The 18,522-nt window shown below is 41.7% G+C and overlaps 1 protein-coding gene across 1 annotated transcript in view; it reads right to left on the reverse strand.

Moving 5' to 3' along the window:
• SUMF1 (sulfatase modifying factor 1) overlaps positions 1-17,398 on the reverse strand; it is a 36,534-nt gene extending 19,136 nt beyond the window's left edge. The window contains exons 1-3 of the mRNA XM_080625344.1: positions 17,277-17,398; positions 12,689-12,862; positions 10,274-10,348 (exon numbers count right to left, since the gene is read on the reverse strand). Coding sequence (XP_080481470.1) covers positions 10,274-10,348; positions 12,689-12,862 — 249 coding nt within the window. The 5' untranslated portion in view covers positions 17,277-17,398. The remainder of the gene's footprint in view (positions 1-10,273; positions 10,349-12,688; positions 12,863-17,276) is intronic.
• Between the last annotated feature and the right edge of the window lie 1,124 nt (positions 17,399-18,522).

An 18,522-nucleotide genomic window follows, 5' to 3' on the forward strand; every position in this document is an offset into this window, starting at 1 on the left:
TGCTGATGTTCTGTCCATGCTCTCTCCACCTAAATACTACTGGGACCCTGCAGAAATACTACTAAAGTAATGACATTTCTTAAAGATCCTGCTTTCTGGTCTCCCTAGCATAGCAGCCACATAAATGGACAACACAACCACACAATCCTGGCTCAGTATCTAACAAAGCTAATAACATTCTCACCGCTAGCAGAGCCTGTACCCTTCTCAAAAAAGCACAAGAAGTATTTGATCTCTTACTAGAAACTACAGCTCTGCTCCTGAGGATTCAAACCCAAAGATGGAATCTTCATGCAGAGAGATACTCTGCTCAACTCTCATAGCACTAAAGCTTCAGAATGACCAAGCTGCGAAACAGATACTACAGTCATTAGGTCTAAAACGAGTCTCATTTAACCAATTCCTTGTCTGTTTTGAGCTTCAACATTTAATCTATACTCAAGATAGGACTGAAATCCAAAGTTAGAATATGATAGCAATTTAAGGAAAAATAAAAGAGCCATGGTACCATTTGCTAAATGTTCTCCATGCATCTGAAAGATCCCAAGTAAGATTTCATCCCAATAGTTTCCAAGCATAACACATTTTTGTAAATTAAACCACTGGGTTTTGGATAAAAAGAAACTCTGCAGGAGACTGCAAAAACTTAAGCTTCAGAAGACTTTAATTTTGGAAAACACTTTTGTTATGCAAAAGAAAAAGCAGATGCTTTCAATCAGAATGGTTTATTTTAAACTGAGAAAAATATAGTCTCTCCGCATGAGAGCACTACGTGTGCAAGTCTTCAGTTTTTGGCTCTGCTGAACTGAACACCAAATGGCTGCCAGTCCTTGCAGAACACCCAGATCTTCAGAGCAGTTATACATATAGTACTAGGACAAGGATAACAATGATAGACTACGTACAGCCTGCAATAATTAATTGGAAACTTATCTAAGTCAGCCACTGACAGCAGCAAGCAGACACCAAGATGCTCCCTCTGAAACAGAAAGTCATCTACCTGAAATTCACAGTCCTTTCAAACAACTTCTCAGAAGTCTTTAAAGCTTTTAATTGCTCTAAATCTAATTAGTAGTAGAACTAATTAGACAGGGATATTACAAGATCACAATTAATACAGCAAAGCCCTCCCTTGCCATTAATGCGCTTAGTTACTTTCAAAATGCTTAGTGTTCTCATGCTTCACTCCAAAACATGTGTTCTGTAGACTGGCAACAGATTCATATTGCAAAAATAGCAGCATATGCTGCTGAGTAGATCTTGAAGAGATACTGAATTAGAGGACAGTATCTCCTTCATGTAGATTAACTCTTCACAGCATCAGCTCACACTTGAAACAGAACTGGTTAAAAGTAACTGCCCTGATAATGTTACACAACTGCCTCCATATACAGGAAATGCAGCTCTAGGAGCAAAGCACATTTGAGAGGCAGAGAAGCTCAGTGCTTGTTTTGGTCTGATCCAGCTGAAAATTTGGATTATCCAGCTCTCTCCTCCAGGATTAAACCTTCAGGACTCCCTGTTCTGCTTACCACAGACTTGTAGCACTTTAAGAAAAAGAGAACGCTGTATGATAATGGTGGGAAGATATACTAACAGTTAATTCCAACCTACAAGTTTTCCGCTCAAATGAAGCAATTTGCAGAACTAAAGCCTATACTCCCACTATCGGATTGCATAAAATTCTAAGTTTTAAGTATTCAATTTTCTTTTCAAAGTAGTTTAGGAAATCCTAACTTTAATTGCTCTATTAACTTGCGATTTCAAGATTTTTAAACTACTTCACAATTACCTTGAAGAAAATTCTTTACTAAACATACATAGAACAAATGAAAGGGGGGAACATCAAGAAAGTCACTTTCATTGCCAGCATTACACTGTTACTGGTACTACAAAAGCAATAGCGAAACACCCCTAAAAACACATCCAAAACCCCAGCCAGTTGCCATGAAAACATCTGTATTAGTCTTGCACCTAACATGGCATTGGCTATGTTAGGAAAAAACAAAACCAAAACACCTTTAAGTCCAAATTTCAAATTCAAATCACATTTATGTATTAGCAAAACTAGCAAAATAAACTCAACTGAGCAGCTAAACCTGGCTCTAATTCCATTTCTAACATGCAGGAAGTCACTTGAAATAACAAAGCTGTAGATCTTAACCTTAAGTCAGGCTTATAAGATGATGAAAAATTCATGCTGTCAGCCAGATATATAGCACTAAACATGGGGTTTTTATGTACTGGGTCATTATAATGCTATTTTACTATAATAAGGCTTGCATACACTTGGTCAAGATGAACATCTGGAAGAAGCAAAAGCTACTGCAAAGTAAGAACTTCAGCAATTTAGGAATCAACTGTCTGAAAAGAGATTTTCCAAGTGCAAAGTAGTCTGGAAAAAACTGGTTCTGGTGGGTTCTTAAAGAAACACACACACACACTTCAGTTTCAGAAGCTGATTTAATAGGTTACCACTTGTTTGAATCCGGTTGTGTTAAGCACTGTACATGCAAAAGCGTCCTCTTGGCTGCAAAAGCCACGTGTACATCAGCTGGAAGCAGGGAAGTTACAAAGCATTTATCTCTGGGAAATGCAGGCAGAGGTCTGGGCATACTCACTGCCAGCACTGGTAGCACGTGAGAAAAATTACTCAGTAAAGAACATAATTTTTGGATGAGGTTTTATTTTATATTCATGTAAGGCAGATACACATCAATCTCTGTCAATTTTTCCTCCTCTAAGCCATATCCTAAACCCTCAGCAGATGATTAACGAACTACTGAAGAGGCAGACAGAAAAGAGAACACTTTTAGTAGGGTAGGGAGTTTGAGAAATAGAAATGACAACTGTGCAACAGCTGTCATTTTCCCCTCAGAAACCACAACGAAATCACATTAGCAGGGGTCCTGTTCACAAGTAATTTTACACCTATTTTTTTAAGTAGCTTTGTGCCTTCCCAGCAAACCTCAAGAATGTCCTTCCTCACTAAGATTCAGGGCAGAGATCTTTCTCCCACCTTCCACATGTGGCTCCCAGGCCTCACAACAGCATCTCCTTCCCTCTGCAGCATGGGAGCCCACTCTGCCAGTAATGGGGCAACACCAACCTCCACCTGCCTGCAGACAGGGACTATGGGTACAAACAGATCAATACGGCCCTGGGATTGGTGATCCAGCCATCCCAGCCATCAGAAGCAGCAGCTGCTGCACTAGCACAGCCCAGCTTTGAGCTGACACTTTCCCATGCAGATTTTGGCTGGCTGCTGTCATCATGTCTGTGGAGTCCTGCTCTGGGTCAGAGAGGGAAACCAGCGGAGGGCAGAGACAAAGCTTAGCCCCAAACTCTGATTCAGCTTTGCAGATTCAGAACATAACACCACGAGGGGCAGTTTGACACAAGCCAGAGCCATACAGTGGTCCTATTTGATTTTTCCAAATGCAAGGAAACTCCCTCCAGCAGATGCACGCTCCCCGTTCACCTTTGCCCATCTGCAGCTCTGCTTCTCCTTTATACCAGTGCACTGAAAATGGCCCGAACGTGACCTATTTCTATGCCAATCATCATCTCTATAGCAACAGGCTTGTGTTTAAGTTGAAACAGCTGTAACTGAGTCAGGGAGACACTGCAGCGTAAATAGTGTGGAAGTGAACACCGCTTCAAGGCTCAAGACAAAGACTAGGTCTCTCCTAGCCAGCTATCAAGGTTGTCATAGCAGCTGTGTTAAGGGAGACATCATCTGCACATGCAGCTATAATTCATATCTGTATTTGAAGACACTCTGCAGAGAACAAACCTTCTGTAATTATGTACATAAACTAAACTGAAACACAACTGTCAAATTCTCCACCTCATCACTAACCAAGGACACCGAAACAGCTTACAAGTAGACAGTTGAATATTTTTTTTACAGAAGATAACTAATACTTGATGTTGCCAGCTTCTGCAATGCTACTGCAAGTCCCATGTTCTTTATTATGTTAATTAAAAGCCCCAGCTCCCCAAAAGCTCCAATTACAGAAGACTGTTTTCATTCTTATTTTCTAAGGTTTCTAGCTTCTCCCATTAGCTCAGAAACAAAAGCAATAAGGGATTTTGTTTAATGTTGATACAGTTTGCCTTGAGTCCCAATATCTTAAAGTAGTTTGAAATCGCAGTACTGCAAACAGTAAAGGCAGCAGCTTCATAGAATAAATATATTCTAAGTCATCAGTCAGAGAAAAGATTTCAGACTTAATTAGAAACTAGTACTTCAATTTTACAAAGGACCTTTTCCTTTTGCATAAGGAAATGCCACTGAATCTCATTCAAACAGTGTAATGCTTCACAGCCATGTCAAACCTCCAAGAAAAATAACCAAATATATTCCAGTAAGATTCATTAAGTGCAAGTTTTGGAAGCTTCTTTTGAGGAACTGACGTTCCTGCTGAGTTCCATCTCTGGAAGTCTATTTTTCAGCCAACTACACTCAAGTTAGTAATTTTTTCCAATAACCATGTGAATATAAGGTTTAAGAAAATGAGGCATGCATAGATATATCTACAGCCTGAGGCACAAGCATTGCCCTGCTTTAAAGCTGTAGTTTATACTGATAAATAAATACTAATATTACTGGTAATACCCAGTGACAGATGCCTCATGCACATCATTCTTTATCCCAATAGTGAGAGTGGGGGTACAGCATAAGACAGAGATTAACAGTTCAATAGCTCCATCTTCCCAACTCCTTAGAGGCAATATCTGAAACACTGGGGTCTGCAAGAAATAGGTTCACCCATCTCCTCCTTTGATTTCAGTTTCCTCTCTAAAAAGTATCTGAAATAGCAAAAGCCAAGTGTAGTATAGGTAAAATTTACCCTTAAAGCTGCAGTATTTATCAACTTCTGCTTATGCATCCTATATACATTGACATTCTAACAGTATCAGACAAATTATACAATAACCTACCTGCCACCCCAAGCCACAGATAAGCAAGTTGTTACTGCATGCTGCTAGCAGTTACATCCTCCATAGTAACCTCTGCAAACACTAGCACTACTATCATACCTGCAAACAGTGCTGTTTCTTGTTTATTTGAAATACTCATTTGAAATGCTTATTGAAATGTTTTCATTGGTTTTAGAATGGGACTATGCCCTTCAAGTGACAGGGTAGAGACACTGCTATAAATAGGCAAAATGCACACACAGCTCAAGACCACTGCAGAGGTTTCCATGTAAACAGAGAAGAAAGCAGCATCCAATAGTTCTAACTTGACCAGAGCTCCTTAATAGTATTTGCTCAGGTCTGTCAGTGAACCTATTTCACTGCATTCTCAGACGGAAAATGCAACACCCCTAAAGGCAATTGAAGTACACAGATTTGTATGCTCTCAGACTTCACTGCAGAATTTATCTAGCCTAGGAGCAAAAAATAATTTTGCTATCTTCCACAAGCCAAGAATAAAAAATGTTCCCACTATTCTCCAGTGAGCAAATCTGTTCAATGGTGTACTCCGACCCTGGTAAGTGCTATCCTGTTTACCTTTTTCATGGTAGCTGCACAGCAAGTGAAACTCCTGCCATTATGTGCAAGGGCTCTCGAATCCCCTCGCTGGCAAGCGCGTCTCAGTACCTTCTCATTTCAGAGACACAATCTGTGTGCTTTTTGCTCTAGGATACATCAAAATCCCATAGAAGTGGCATTTTACAATGCCATGGAATAGCAGCACTGAGCATGCATTTCCCCCCACTCTACTTACCTCTTAACTCAGGGAGAAAAAAGAGCAGGAAAAGAGTTGCATCATAAAATATGAATAACAAAAATGTTTGAGCTTTTTCCATTTCCCCAAATTCTCTTGAAAGAGAAGGAAAATAAAAAACAATCTCCAAGTGCCAAGCTATTGGCAATTCTAGGCTGTGTTTTATCTATGACATCTAAACAAAATGCCAAATATCCAAGAAAGGCCATAGTTGTAATAAATGCAGTAATTAGTAACTGCCTTTAACATGCAAGTCGGAGAACTGATTTTAATATGTGAAGCTATCAAAACTTGTTAAGCCCACACAAAATGTTTTGCCTTCAAAGGACCTTCCACCCTTGCCCTAGAAAATCCTTTTTTATTTGCAGAAGTCCTCACCAATTCCACCAGCAACACCCTCAATCTACCACAGAGCTAACTTTTCACTCTCTGCCACGCTACCACTGCAGACCTAGAGGCCAATAGTAAAACTCAAGTTCCCAGAAATCTAGAACAATTCAATTATTGGCTGCTACACCCCTTTTTACTGCTTCCCTTCCAGAGGAGGGTTAGGTCCAACCTACATTTCTTTAGCAGTGGCTATCTAGGAGACTACCTCACCTCCAGGAAATGCACACCCAAAGCTCCAACAATTACTCTACGTGCTAAGCTGGTTTGCTCCTGCATTAGCTTTCACCAGCCCCACCTCTGCTCTAATTTAGCTGTCTGCTCCTTTGAAGGCCTATGATAAATTTGTCTGGTTTAAGAACTGAAGAAGCCAAACTGGGCAAATAGAGCAAAAACCCCTGGATATTCCTCACCAGAAAGAAGCACTTCATTATTTATAGGAACTGTTATACACCACTTAGCTCAGCATCTTCATTTCCACCTCTCCCCAGTTTTTTCACTGTGTGTGAAATACTACTTCTAAAATACACAATCCTGTCGATCTGCCTATATAATCACATTTGTGCTTAGCACCCTTGTACTTCAGCTGAAGAAAAGCCTTATCAAAACATATCTGAGCCACTAAGGCAATCTAAAAATACACTTCTTTTTCCCATCAATCTGGTGGAAAGATTTTCAGTACCAGTAACACACCAATGGTTATATCTTATTTCTTCTTTTCCTGGTGATAGTTATGATTCAAGAAGGTTCATACCACAAGCTATAGTATTAGTTGACTAAGGTATACATTGAGAAAAAAAAACCTTCATCTTTTCTCTGGCTGATCATTACAGTCTGTTGATGCAAACCACCTTCACACAATGTACTTGTTTTCTGATTACAGTTGAATAGTTACCCTGCAGTGGCCAAGGTTTAAAAATGTGCTCACTTTTCTTAAAGTGTTTGATTTTTTTTTTTCAGTAGAACTTAACCATTCTGAGCAATGTAACAAGAGCTTGTATCGTCTAGTGTTTCATTCAAGCTTCAAAATCCATAGGAAGAATTTGCTTTTGCAGAACCCTTAAAGTCCCTGCCCCACAGTTGGGATTCATCTGCCATAAGAAGTTTCTTGCAAATCATCAATAGAAACTTGTTTCTTGAAATCCTGATCCATAGGAAGCTGCTAATGAGCTGTATTAGTTTAAATTAGCCAGGATAAGCATGGCCTATGGAGAATTGGGCTAACTGAAAAGCATCTGACTACATTATGCTCTACCACCACATCCCCATGGGTGATGCTTCCCTTCCCTGCAGCTGAAAGATGTGTGCTTGCTCCAGTGTACAAATCGTACTGTCACAAAACCCAAAGACCCTCAAAACAACTAAGGTCTGCACAGCACTCTCACCTTTCACTGCAAACGCATACTACAGCAGCAAAAAGACACGGTTTTCAGAGGCAGAAGCATATAGAGATGAAATTCTAAGCTGCCTCTTCAGACATGAGTTTCTTTCCAGCTCTGCCACTGAGCTGCCTTCTCACGCTTTCTCCTTGCAGACAGAAGTTCCTTGCTAAAAGTTGGATTTCATGGTATGTAGCTGGTGAGGAGGCAGGCAGACAGGAGGAAAAAAAAGCCGCTTCTGGTTTCTTTTTCACTTCCTCACAATATTACCATGTTTTAGAACATAAGTTTGTCCACAGCACCAGCATAAAGTTAAGAAGTGCCAAGCTACAAGGCAGGCAGTCACTATTCTCCAGATCACTTTACCAAAATAATTAGTACAGTCTCTGTGTCTATTTATCAACGCTCTGCATGCAAGCAACTCACAAAATGATTTAATAATAAATAGTGAAAACATGGCAAAAGGACAGACTCCTGAAGTTTACTTTTAACAAATACAGAAAACCTTCATAAAGAACCAGCCAAAAAGACCAGTTTGGGCTCCAGTCCAGCTCCCTGGCATAATGCTTGTTCTGTTAGCATCACAGCCAACACTTAAAAATTTGGCTGACACACGCAGGAAAGTGGCTCCCAACACTCTGTATGTGTTTATACAAATAGCCAAGGCTGAGCTTCCACCAGCATTCTTAGGGTTTGTTTGTTTTAGAACAGGGAGCCTGACTTAGGGGTTCCTGCATCCCAGAAGTAGGGCAGGAAAAAGAAATTCTCTAACACTGACTGTTGTGAAGATGGGATGAGCCCATCTGGATTTATTCCACCTTCAGCATCATTTACGCCAGTATTTGGGAAGTCCAATTTAGTTATCTTCTTCTATCTCATAGTACACAAATGTTAGTCTTGAATCAAAAGATCAATTTTTCTTGTAATCTTCGTTTCCTTGCAGCAAGGAGCAAAACCAAACATTTTTTGCCAGTCATTCACAGCGCACATTGACATTGGGCTTCCTAAAACCTCCAACTGTCAGCCCTTGGAAGATAAAAATCAAACTCTGCAGAATTCCCTTCATTTATGTAGAACAAGGAGTATTCACTGCTCCAAGTTACTGCATCATGCACATGGAAGAAAATTTTCTTTAATAAACTCTCTTGAAGAAAAATAAATGACTAAACACTAAAGCCCCAGCTATTCCCAGTTGTTTGTCATAACAAATAATAACTCTCTAAACCTCAGAAGTTGCACCTTGGATCAAATGGCGTGCCTAAGTAAAACTCTGCTACTAACTAAATGAAACAATTTCATCTCAAACTGTCCCACCTCTCTCTTTGCTTACCTAGCATCAAAATGTGCAATGGTGGCAACAGAAAGTTGTCCTCCTCTATAGGTGCAGTTTCATTTGACACTTACTTCTGTCTACCTGAACTATTGCCAAATGATGCAGTTTCAATCCTGCTACCTTATTCCTGCCTTGTGTACATCCTGATTCCCTGCGATGATTTAAGCAGTTGCAGAATGAGCCAAGTTAACTTTGCTGATCCAAAAGAAAATTAACCAAAAAAGCAAAGAAATTCCTATGTAGAGTAAATGCAACTTGAAGCTACACACACACCCAAAATTGCCACACTATGAATACCAGAATACATAATTTCTAAGGCCTTTTTAAAGGCATGGGACAGGAGATCTGGAAATGCACTATGTTCACCTGACCTGAGGATAACTCTGATGGGAAGGAACCTCAAGAGGTCATCTTGTCCGAACTTCTGCTCAAAGCAGATAAATTTATCCAGGAGACGACAGGACATAATCTGCTTATTACCTGGAGTTGTAAAGGTTAAGTGACCTGCTAAGGTTAAGGAGAAGGGAAATGACGCCTAAGAAAGCTCAGCACAGAAGGAGAGGGACAGGGAAGCTGTAATTTTATTTATTTTAACAAATATTCACTTCCACTCAAGAGGAAAATTAGATCAGCTCCAGTTTAATCAGCACTGCCCCTACCAGCATCACTCTGTTGCCCTAGCAAGACTAAGGGAACTGGAAAAGCAGCAAAGTATACAGGATATTCTACAAAGAAGGAGGAAAACCAGTAAACTTAAGCCAGTCATAATGCAATAAGGAGCCCTATAGACTCAGGTCTGCCATAGCAATGGCACTTCTTTGGAACATTTGCCTTGAGCTAACCTAGAAAACGTACTCATGCAAGCACTGCTGTCATATCAGATACCCAGATTATCCTCATTTTCTTAAATCGGTAGGATCTGGGATTTACCCACTTTCTTTGGACTCCATACGCAGAGCATGCCAGCCACATGTGCTCTTGGGAGCCAGAAGCACTCCTGTTCTTCACCTACACAGCACACGACTCAGTAGAGCCACTACTGACAGCTGAGTTTCTGAAGCATCTCTCTCTTACATGTAATACAAATAAACAGTCTTGTATCTTCACCATTTACTACAGTTCTAAATACCTTTCATTTAGGAAGCAAAAAAAAAGACAAGAAGGAGCTGATACTAAACTTTGGCTAATGAGGAGAAGGGGTTTTTTAATTGTTTGGGTTTTTTACAATGAAGAAAAATAAATGAAGGGCAGAAAATAGACTGTAAATCTCCCACATCTCTGGGAGTCTGTTATTCTACACCAAACACCCCTCCTTAAACCCCATCTTTGTGCATGGCTTTGGGAGCATCACAAAATTGAGATACTACTGCCACAATTGCTAACACATCTACCCCAGTGATTGGCAAGTAAGTTTTACCCTGCTGTGCTACTCACTGCTTGGTGGATGTCAGCCTTCACTTCTTCACTCAGCATTCCCTCAAACACAAAGGAATCGCCGAATTTCTCTGCCTGTAGGAAGAACGCAGGATTCAACCATATTATCAAGGGTATGTTATTCTTTAAATGCCACTCACGTTTACAGCGTTCTTTTACCAAGGATAAGGAAATTCTAATAGAAGTTTAGAGTTCTCTTTCAGGGAAGCTATTTTGAAACCGAAGAGAAAAGAGAAGGCATTTAATCTCTGGATGTCGTTGTTCTTCAGCAGCCACTGGACAGATGGCAGCTCACAGAGCTTCTGTGATTGTTTTCACTTTTATTAATTAGAAATGCAGTTCTAAGTTGTCCCAACTGCTTTAAAATGCTACACTCAATAACCTAATATTCAAGAGCATTTTTCATTTCTCTTATTTTTCTTTCAGGAAAACTAAAATAGCAGGCTTAAGCCTTGCCACTTACTGCTCCTTCACCATCACTAGCACCATGTATCATTTTATCTAGCATTATAAAAAGCCAAAAGAAAAAAATACAAATAATTTCAAAGGATCACAGTACATAATACCAATATAAGGTTTCCCTCCCTTGGTAAAATAAGTGAATTGATATACCAGGGAAGTTAGAACACGTTATCATAATTCAACACATTTGCCCTTCTGAACTTCTTCATTATATTAAGGTATTCAAAGACTGAGAATGATCATCACAAGCTGCTTCCACACACTCAGAACTCTTCAAGAAGCATGGCTTCAGAGAAGGATCTCATTCACCACTCGAATTGCAAGAAGTTTTAACATATAACTATAATCTTTGTATTTTCAGTTTCAGAAAGGAAAGTGAATAAAGACTTCCTTTACCTCTTTTGCCCAAACTGAGATGCCCAGACAAAAACAGAAACCAATTCATCAAAGAAGAAAAAAAAAAAAAAAAATCAAAGCTTTTCCCCCCCTTCTCCTGCCCCATCTGAAAGACCCAGAAACAAACAGGAATCACCTAAAGAAGCCCAGATTTGAGTCTGACAGAACCAGGCGCTTTCTTTGATTCTTTTGTTTGCTTGTTGTTTTGTGGGGGTTTTTTTTTTGTTTGTTTTAAGTTTGTTAACAAACACTTCTGGTTCAACAAAAGGCAGTACACCTGGGGGTTTCTTTATTCAGGTTTCATCTGTCACTGGAGTTCAGTTAATAAATGAAAACCAAGTAGGTTGGCACTATTTACCCAAAGTAATGTGGACATTATTTAAATACACAGAAACCTGCTCAGCTGCATCCCCACAGAAAACCACTACAGAATCAGTGCTGCTTACTCTAACTCTGAGCTTATTTTTCCGAATCCAGTGGAAAAGGGGTACCCACACAAGGTGGGAAGGGAGATGGTCCAAGTGGAGCATCCAACTACCTGGGTTGAGCCATGATCATGGTCTGAAACAAATTCCATCTGATGCAGCAGTATGTTTTAGTATCACTGCACGTGTGATCATGCTCGAAGCTGTTTGCAGCAAGTAAGCCCTGTTCAAGCTCAAAACTGTTAAGCAACTTTATTTTCCAGAATTATTGAGGTAAGAATTAAAAAGAGTTGATAAAAGCCCCTCATCCAACCAGAAGGATCCTGTCTTCCAAATGAGAACCAGTTTATCAAGCGAATTCTGCAAAGTGCCTCCTTAGAGACCTGATCATTACCAAAGCTTTTATTTGCCTAAAAGGTCTGTCACAGTTTCATAAGAGTTGCGTAGGAACAGTCAACTGTCAAGAAAGATCAGAGCCTCAGGCACAGGTAGCTTCTTTCTTGGAAGAACCTTAACATATTCTTTCTTAGTCCATTGTTCCCAGCAACAGGCACAAAACTATTATTATACATGCTATTATATCTTCTTCAGACAGCAGGGCTTTCTATTGCTCAGCTCATTAGCAAGTAGCTGCACTGAGCTAGCTTGCAGAGGCCTCGGCTATCATGAGTTTTTAAAACCCTTCTTCCCTCTTCCTCTAAAATAAGGAAGATATAACATAGTTAAGATATTAGATATTAGGATATCTAACACAGTTGCACTGGGGCAAAGATGTCCTAGGACCCAAAGGTCAAAAAAACCCAGCCAAACAAACCAACCTAAAAAATCCCACAGAGACATCTTGAGCCATCTGTTAGCTTCACCCAGGCTGCCTCAGTCATGCCGCAGAGAAGATATTAGCTCAGGTATCAAGACCCTTACTACATGTAACAGCATGCATCTAAATGGTTTTTCAGATCCCTGGGCAGCAAGGCAAGACAATTTCATTTCTCCTCTACTTATATCAGAAATATTCTAGCATGCAAATCCCAAGCAAGTATTGTGGCAGCCTTCAAAACAGAAAAGCCCAAGTGTTTAATGGGGATTTTGACAACACAAAGATGATAGAAGACTGTACACCCTTCTGCCTTACCTCAGTAATGTACCCAGTAGAATTCACAAATCTCTCAAATTCCTCATTGCTGACCTCGTACTGATCCATGTAGAAACTGTTAATGTAGACTTTTCTAGCAGGCCACTCTCCATCTTGCTGTATTGCAGGCTCATCAGTGCCCATTGTAAACACTCCTCCTGGAATAGCAACCATCTGCAGAGAAAACACCACCCAAAAGATGAAGAAAATGAAAGACTGAAAAGCCTCGTACCAGTCTTACTCATCCTTCACCTCATCTTTGGAGGTGCTTTTGCTTTGAGCAGCATTTCACTGACAAAAACAGCACAACAAAATGGCAACTGTCATCTTGAACACCTCCTGTTTGGAAGAAATAGCAAGCAGAACTTAAACTGAGAATAAAACCCCCTTTTGCATGAATGTCTGGGTAATTAAGAACTCTGAGGGTGATGCTTGTGCTCTAATATTAGAGGAGAAACATGTTCTCCTGCTGTACCTAGGAGCCAAAAACCAATTCAGAGTCCCTTCTATTCATTTTCACATGAAAAATTTTGGTATTGCACTCTATTCCTAGAAAGGCTCGATGCCTCCATGAATAATCTGGAGACTACGAAACTGTAAGTGCTCTTCTGTGGACAAGCCTGTGCTTGTTTGCATACTAACTACAAATGGGCTTTCATTTAATGACAGGCATGTGCAGCATTTTATTACCAACCATGATGCTAACTGGCAGGTAGACAGAGCACCTGCAGCTCGGTGTGCCAGAAATGAGGCAAACTTCCAAGTCAATTATGTTCCACTCCGTTGGGAGACCGGCCTTGGGCAAGAGCCTCAAGATTCAGAAGTAAAGGACAAATAACAGGATAATATTTTAACTATTTCAGTGATGTTTTTCCCTCTAAGGCCTCAGCCAGTTTCCAGAGAAACAGAACACATTTTCCTTCAGTTTTAGTAGGCTCTTTCCACAAAGACAAAAGACCACAGACAGAGAAACACACTCCTCACCCAAAAATCAAGAGCATCCATGATCCCTGCTCAGAAGCTTGTGCTAGAATAAGGAATGACAGCTGAGACTTGGTAAAATCTTCCTGATGGGCACGTGATATTTCGAGGGCTGACTGCACAAGAGCTGGCTTGCCAAGAAGTCACACAACTCATCACCAACAGGTCAAAGAAGTGAAGAAGAAAACTCCCTCTCCTTTCTGTTCATGATTCCTGAGCTACCCTCATCCCCTAACTCACACTGAATTCAGCCACCTCACACCTCTGGCAAGAGGTTTGTGAGTGGGTGAGCCCCAAGAAAGCCATCGAGCACCGATGTATGCGTCCACTGCAAGAAATCACATGGCACCTGAACATACCCTGGCAGTGATCTGTGATCACACACTACTCTTACAAGGAATTCAAGCAGCTAGAACACTGACAGAACCTAAAATAAACAAAGCCTGTTCTAGGAGATAATGGGGGTTTATTGCAAAATCCTATTGTTTGGTATGCAGGAAATTCAAGTCTAAAAACAGAAACATTCACTGATAAGTTTCCAAACTAGCACACTTCCAACACTGCTCCAGAAATTTAGTTTAAGTTCTGACAGAGCAAGACGACTGAGTTTTAGATGTATGACAGTTCAAACACAGTGGAATAACACCCTATGCAACATGCATATTAAACATAGCCAGACTGCAGAGGTAAGGCTGTAAAAATGTGAAATGATGTAACATTATTTAGATGACAAGGCAGGGTCACAGAACATCAACTCTGGAATTTGTTCATACAGCCATTTTGCAGCACAACCTAGATTATAGGACCTTGATTCTTCTATAGTTGGATTTTTTTCTCTTACTTTACAAGATTCTCTTCATAAAGTTAGATGCTTGCACAAACACAGTTTATTTGAGTGCCCACAACAACTCGTAAACCAGAAAGACAAAAAGAATAATCAGTTACCTTCCAGCTTCTGGAGTTTACTGTTATTTATGTAGTTACACCACTACCAGCATGCCAAATGATCAGAAAAAGCTCACATCAGCTATTCAATACCTTTCCCTACTTAGAGAAGCTGAAGCATTCAACATATCCAATGTCATTGTTTCTTCTCCACTACAGAGGTCTTCTTTTGCTTGGGTCTCTCCCAGCAACACTTAACTTGCGACAGGCCTTGTAAGAAGTGGTACAAATAGTTTTTTCCTTTGAAGTACCCACATTTAAAGCTAGCTGCATCCTCATAATTTTTCTTCACTAAAAGAATCTGAGCACTTACAGATTGTCTTTAACCGAATCCATAAAAGGGCTTCAGGATAAATTTGCTTACATTTTTTAGGACTTAGGGAATGACAACGTGGCACAAATTTGCACCACTTCCTTCCAATCTCTTTCCAACTCACCGTAGCTAAAACAACTCCCCGAAGCAGTCTTCAAAGCAAGATTTGGAGCTCACTTGTGAGCTGCTGTCTAAAAGCATGTGAAGAACTAACTCTCACTTTTCAATCTATCATTCATGTCCAAAAACTGAACCATCTCTGCAGATTGCCAGTGTACATTCAGCTAGGAATGGGCTTCCCTGGGAACCTGCTGTTCGCACACAGTGACAGCTGAGACTTCGGCATGTCCACCAGTGTTGTGCCCAACTGATATCAAATATTGATTCCACAGGATTATCCCCCTAGCAAGGCTCATTTCACAGCTCCACCTCATGTTTAGAAATAGGGCCCTCCTTTGACAGCCAGCTTTATGATAACATATCATAGGCTGAGAAAACTCTCCTCAGCCTGAGAGCAGTGGAATACAACACTAAATGAAGAACAGATTTTCCGCATAGACATCCAGAAACCACATCTGTATAGTTAATGCAGCAGCTGTAACATCCAGTTTTAAAACACAGGTAGCTAACACCAAGGGACTAATCTCCAAGAAATATTAAAGTTGAACTATGGAGGCAGAAACCCAAAAGCAGAGGCTTACAGATACATCACTGGCTTTATTAGGTAGAGTGCGCAAGAATAATTGCCTGTAAATTCACTGTATTACTCAACTAGCACATGCAGTTCATTGTCCTCAAAGCTCAACTTCAACAACAGGGACCACATTTGTCTATGATTATACTTAGTTAAAAGTATTGTTGTAATTTAGAGCAGATCCATTAAAATGCCAGCTCCCCAGTTCTAAAAATGCAGTGGAAACAACTAATCCCATCTGTGGCTGAAGCAGAAGCCAATTCTTCCCTCACTTCTCTTTTGGTAAAAACATTTTCTAGCTAAGCATAATCAAGTTATGCTGTGGATATAGCTTTAAACCCAGGAGTAATTACTTTTCATTACGTATTACTGAAGTTGCCAGCTGCCTTCTATAAAGCAAGAGTCACAATTTTTTTCACACTGAGACTCACAGTGAAATGCCAATATTTATTACAGTAAATGTATATTAGCGACACAGGGCCCAAATGCAATATGAATTATTTAATTCATACTCTTTATATATTATCAAATATCTTAAGTGTAGCCTGCAACAGGAAAACTGCTGAGTACCCCTCTCTTTACTTGGAAGGTTTTCACACTGCCTGCATGACACAGGGTTTTTCCAAGCTAACACAGCTGCCCAGCACTAAACACCCTATTTGCAAACTATCTCACACAAGAACGAGATCCGAGTCTGCTATGGTATAATTTTGACTGCCAAAGTTTACTAACACTTTCCCTGAAATGAAGTAGTAATCCCAATTCCTAATAACTGAAGATATCTCATACAGTGAGGCATTTGGTCTCCAATAACACAAAAAGCTTTGGTATCCCTTTGCAGTAGGCACCGTCATTGCACATAGCACATAGCACATCGCACATCAACCCACTTTAAGCACTGCCTTCATCAAGAAGGCACACTGAGCACAGGCCAGTGTCTTTCAGAAGAGTACCAACAGCAATAGAATGGAACAAGCAATTGAAGAGACTCACTGAAAACAAAACTGAAAGGATATCTAGGTATGGATACATAAATGATGGCTTTGCTGAAAAACACATAAGAGACATGGCACATGACCTATCAGTGTTTCAATTCCATTGACACCTAAAAAGAGATGGAGCACGGAGATCAAACAGATCAGAAAACTTATATTCACCAAGTATGGGAATTCACTAGCAGAGATGCCACCTCACCAGCCTGTACAGCAAACACAGCCCCGCTCAGGTGTTTACTCTGGCACACGTATTCCTGTGGTAACTAGCTCGAGGCAGGGGGAGACCTGCCAAAGCAAACAGCCTAGAAAGACACCCGGAGTCCGTTTGTCACCTTCCTTGCACAGGGAGGAGCGCTGAGAGGTGACGAGGAAAGCCAGGAGCACACGGGCAGCACAGCCCAGGGCTCTCACCATCCTCAAGGTCACCCACGCGGCGAAGAAGCACGAGCTCCCTGAGGCGAAGGGCGGGAAAAGCAAGGCAAAGCACCGGTGTCTCAGCCCTACCCTCACAAGCCCAGCCCAAGAGATCGGCTTCCACGCAAGTTTGTGCACAGAAGCTCGCCCGAGGACCGCCAACACCCCCCGGCCACCGCCCCACAGCCCGTCCGGCTCCCGCCTCAGGGCGCGGCCGCAGTCACCGCACCCCACCCCACCGCTCACCGGCCTGCGCCCAGCGCTCCGTCCGCCGCTCACTACCGCCGAATACCGCCGCGCCGCCGCATCCCGCGCGCCACCGCGGCTCCGGCTGGCGCTGCACCCGCAGTCCCCACTGGGCCCTGCCTCCCCGGCGGCCACCGCCAGCCCCAGCAGCAGCAAAAAGAGGCAGTAGAATAACCAGGCGCGGGCCACCGCGGGCGCAGCCATGTTAGCAAAAGTACCACGTGCCGCCCGCGGTCAGGTGATGGGCCTCGCCTTAAAGGGGCAGCACCACCAGGCTCCCGTGCCTAAGCTGTATCGTTATCGCGGTTCCCGCCCTGGGGATGCACCTCATGGTTGGCGGCTCTGGGCCGCCGGGCCCGGCCGGCTCACACTGCGCAGGTCCTTAGAGAGCTCGGATTGTGCCTGCGAGAGGTACGTGAGGAGAGTGAGGAAGCGGGAACGAAGGAGGCAGGGCCGTGCCGCCTCTTGCAGCCCTGCCTTGAGGGGATCTGAACTTGACCTGTTCGCTCTAAAGATAGCGGAGTGCTGAGGTAAACACGGCCTAGGCAAAGCACCCGGACCTGTCCTATTGCAGTGATGCTGCACCCAGTGCTCTGGTACCTAAGCATAGCGTTTATATAGGTTTTATTTAAGTTTATTCAAGATGTACGTCCAGTACTTGTTACAGTTAACTTTCTTGAGAAAGATATCTATGTGAAGTGAATGCAGATAGGTCTGTTCCCAAAGACAGTTTCTTAACTACACATTAATGTAATTTCTTGGCACAGCATGGTCATTTACTGCTCATTTCACCTCCACAGGGGAAAAAAAAGGGGAAGTAGACATCACCTGTAACACTCCTACTTTGAGATGTCAAAACCTGCAACCAGAGGTCATTATAGCTGACTGGTGATGTTATTTAGCAATACTCATAGTAAGGGGAAGTCCAAATTATGGAGGTGTCACTCAGAAGTGAGGACTGGCCCTCCTGCAAACTCTCTTGGAAATCATTGTTAGTAACTTGCACCGGAGAGAGTATTCTTGAGGCCTTGATGCTATTCGTGTCTGATTTAAGCACTGTCCTTTCCTCTTGCAGCAGACTGCTGAAGGACAGCCAACAGCATACAGATAGCATTAATGTCAGAGACTCATACAGCGTGCAGGTCTGAGGCCCAAAATATGTGTACACCTATGACTGTGCTCAACAGCAGTCTGTAATGTAGGCTGCGTGCATTCTTCCTCAGCACCCTCATCCTCTCTCTTACTG

The sequence above is a fragment of the Psittacula echo genome, assembly GCF_963264785.1.
Source record: "Psittacula echo genome assembly, chromosome: 9".
In the NCBI taxonomy this organism is placed as follows: Eukaryota; Metazoa; Chordata; class Aves; order Psittaciformes; family Psittacidae; genus Psittacula; species Psittacula echo.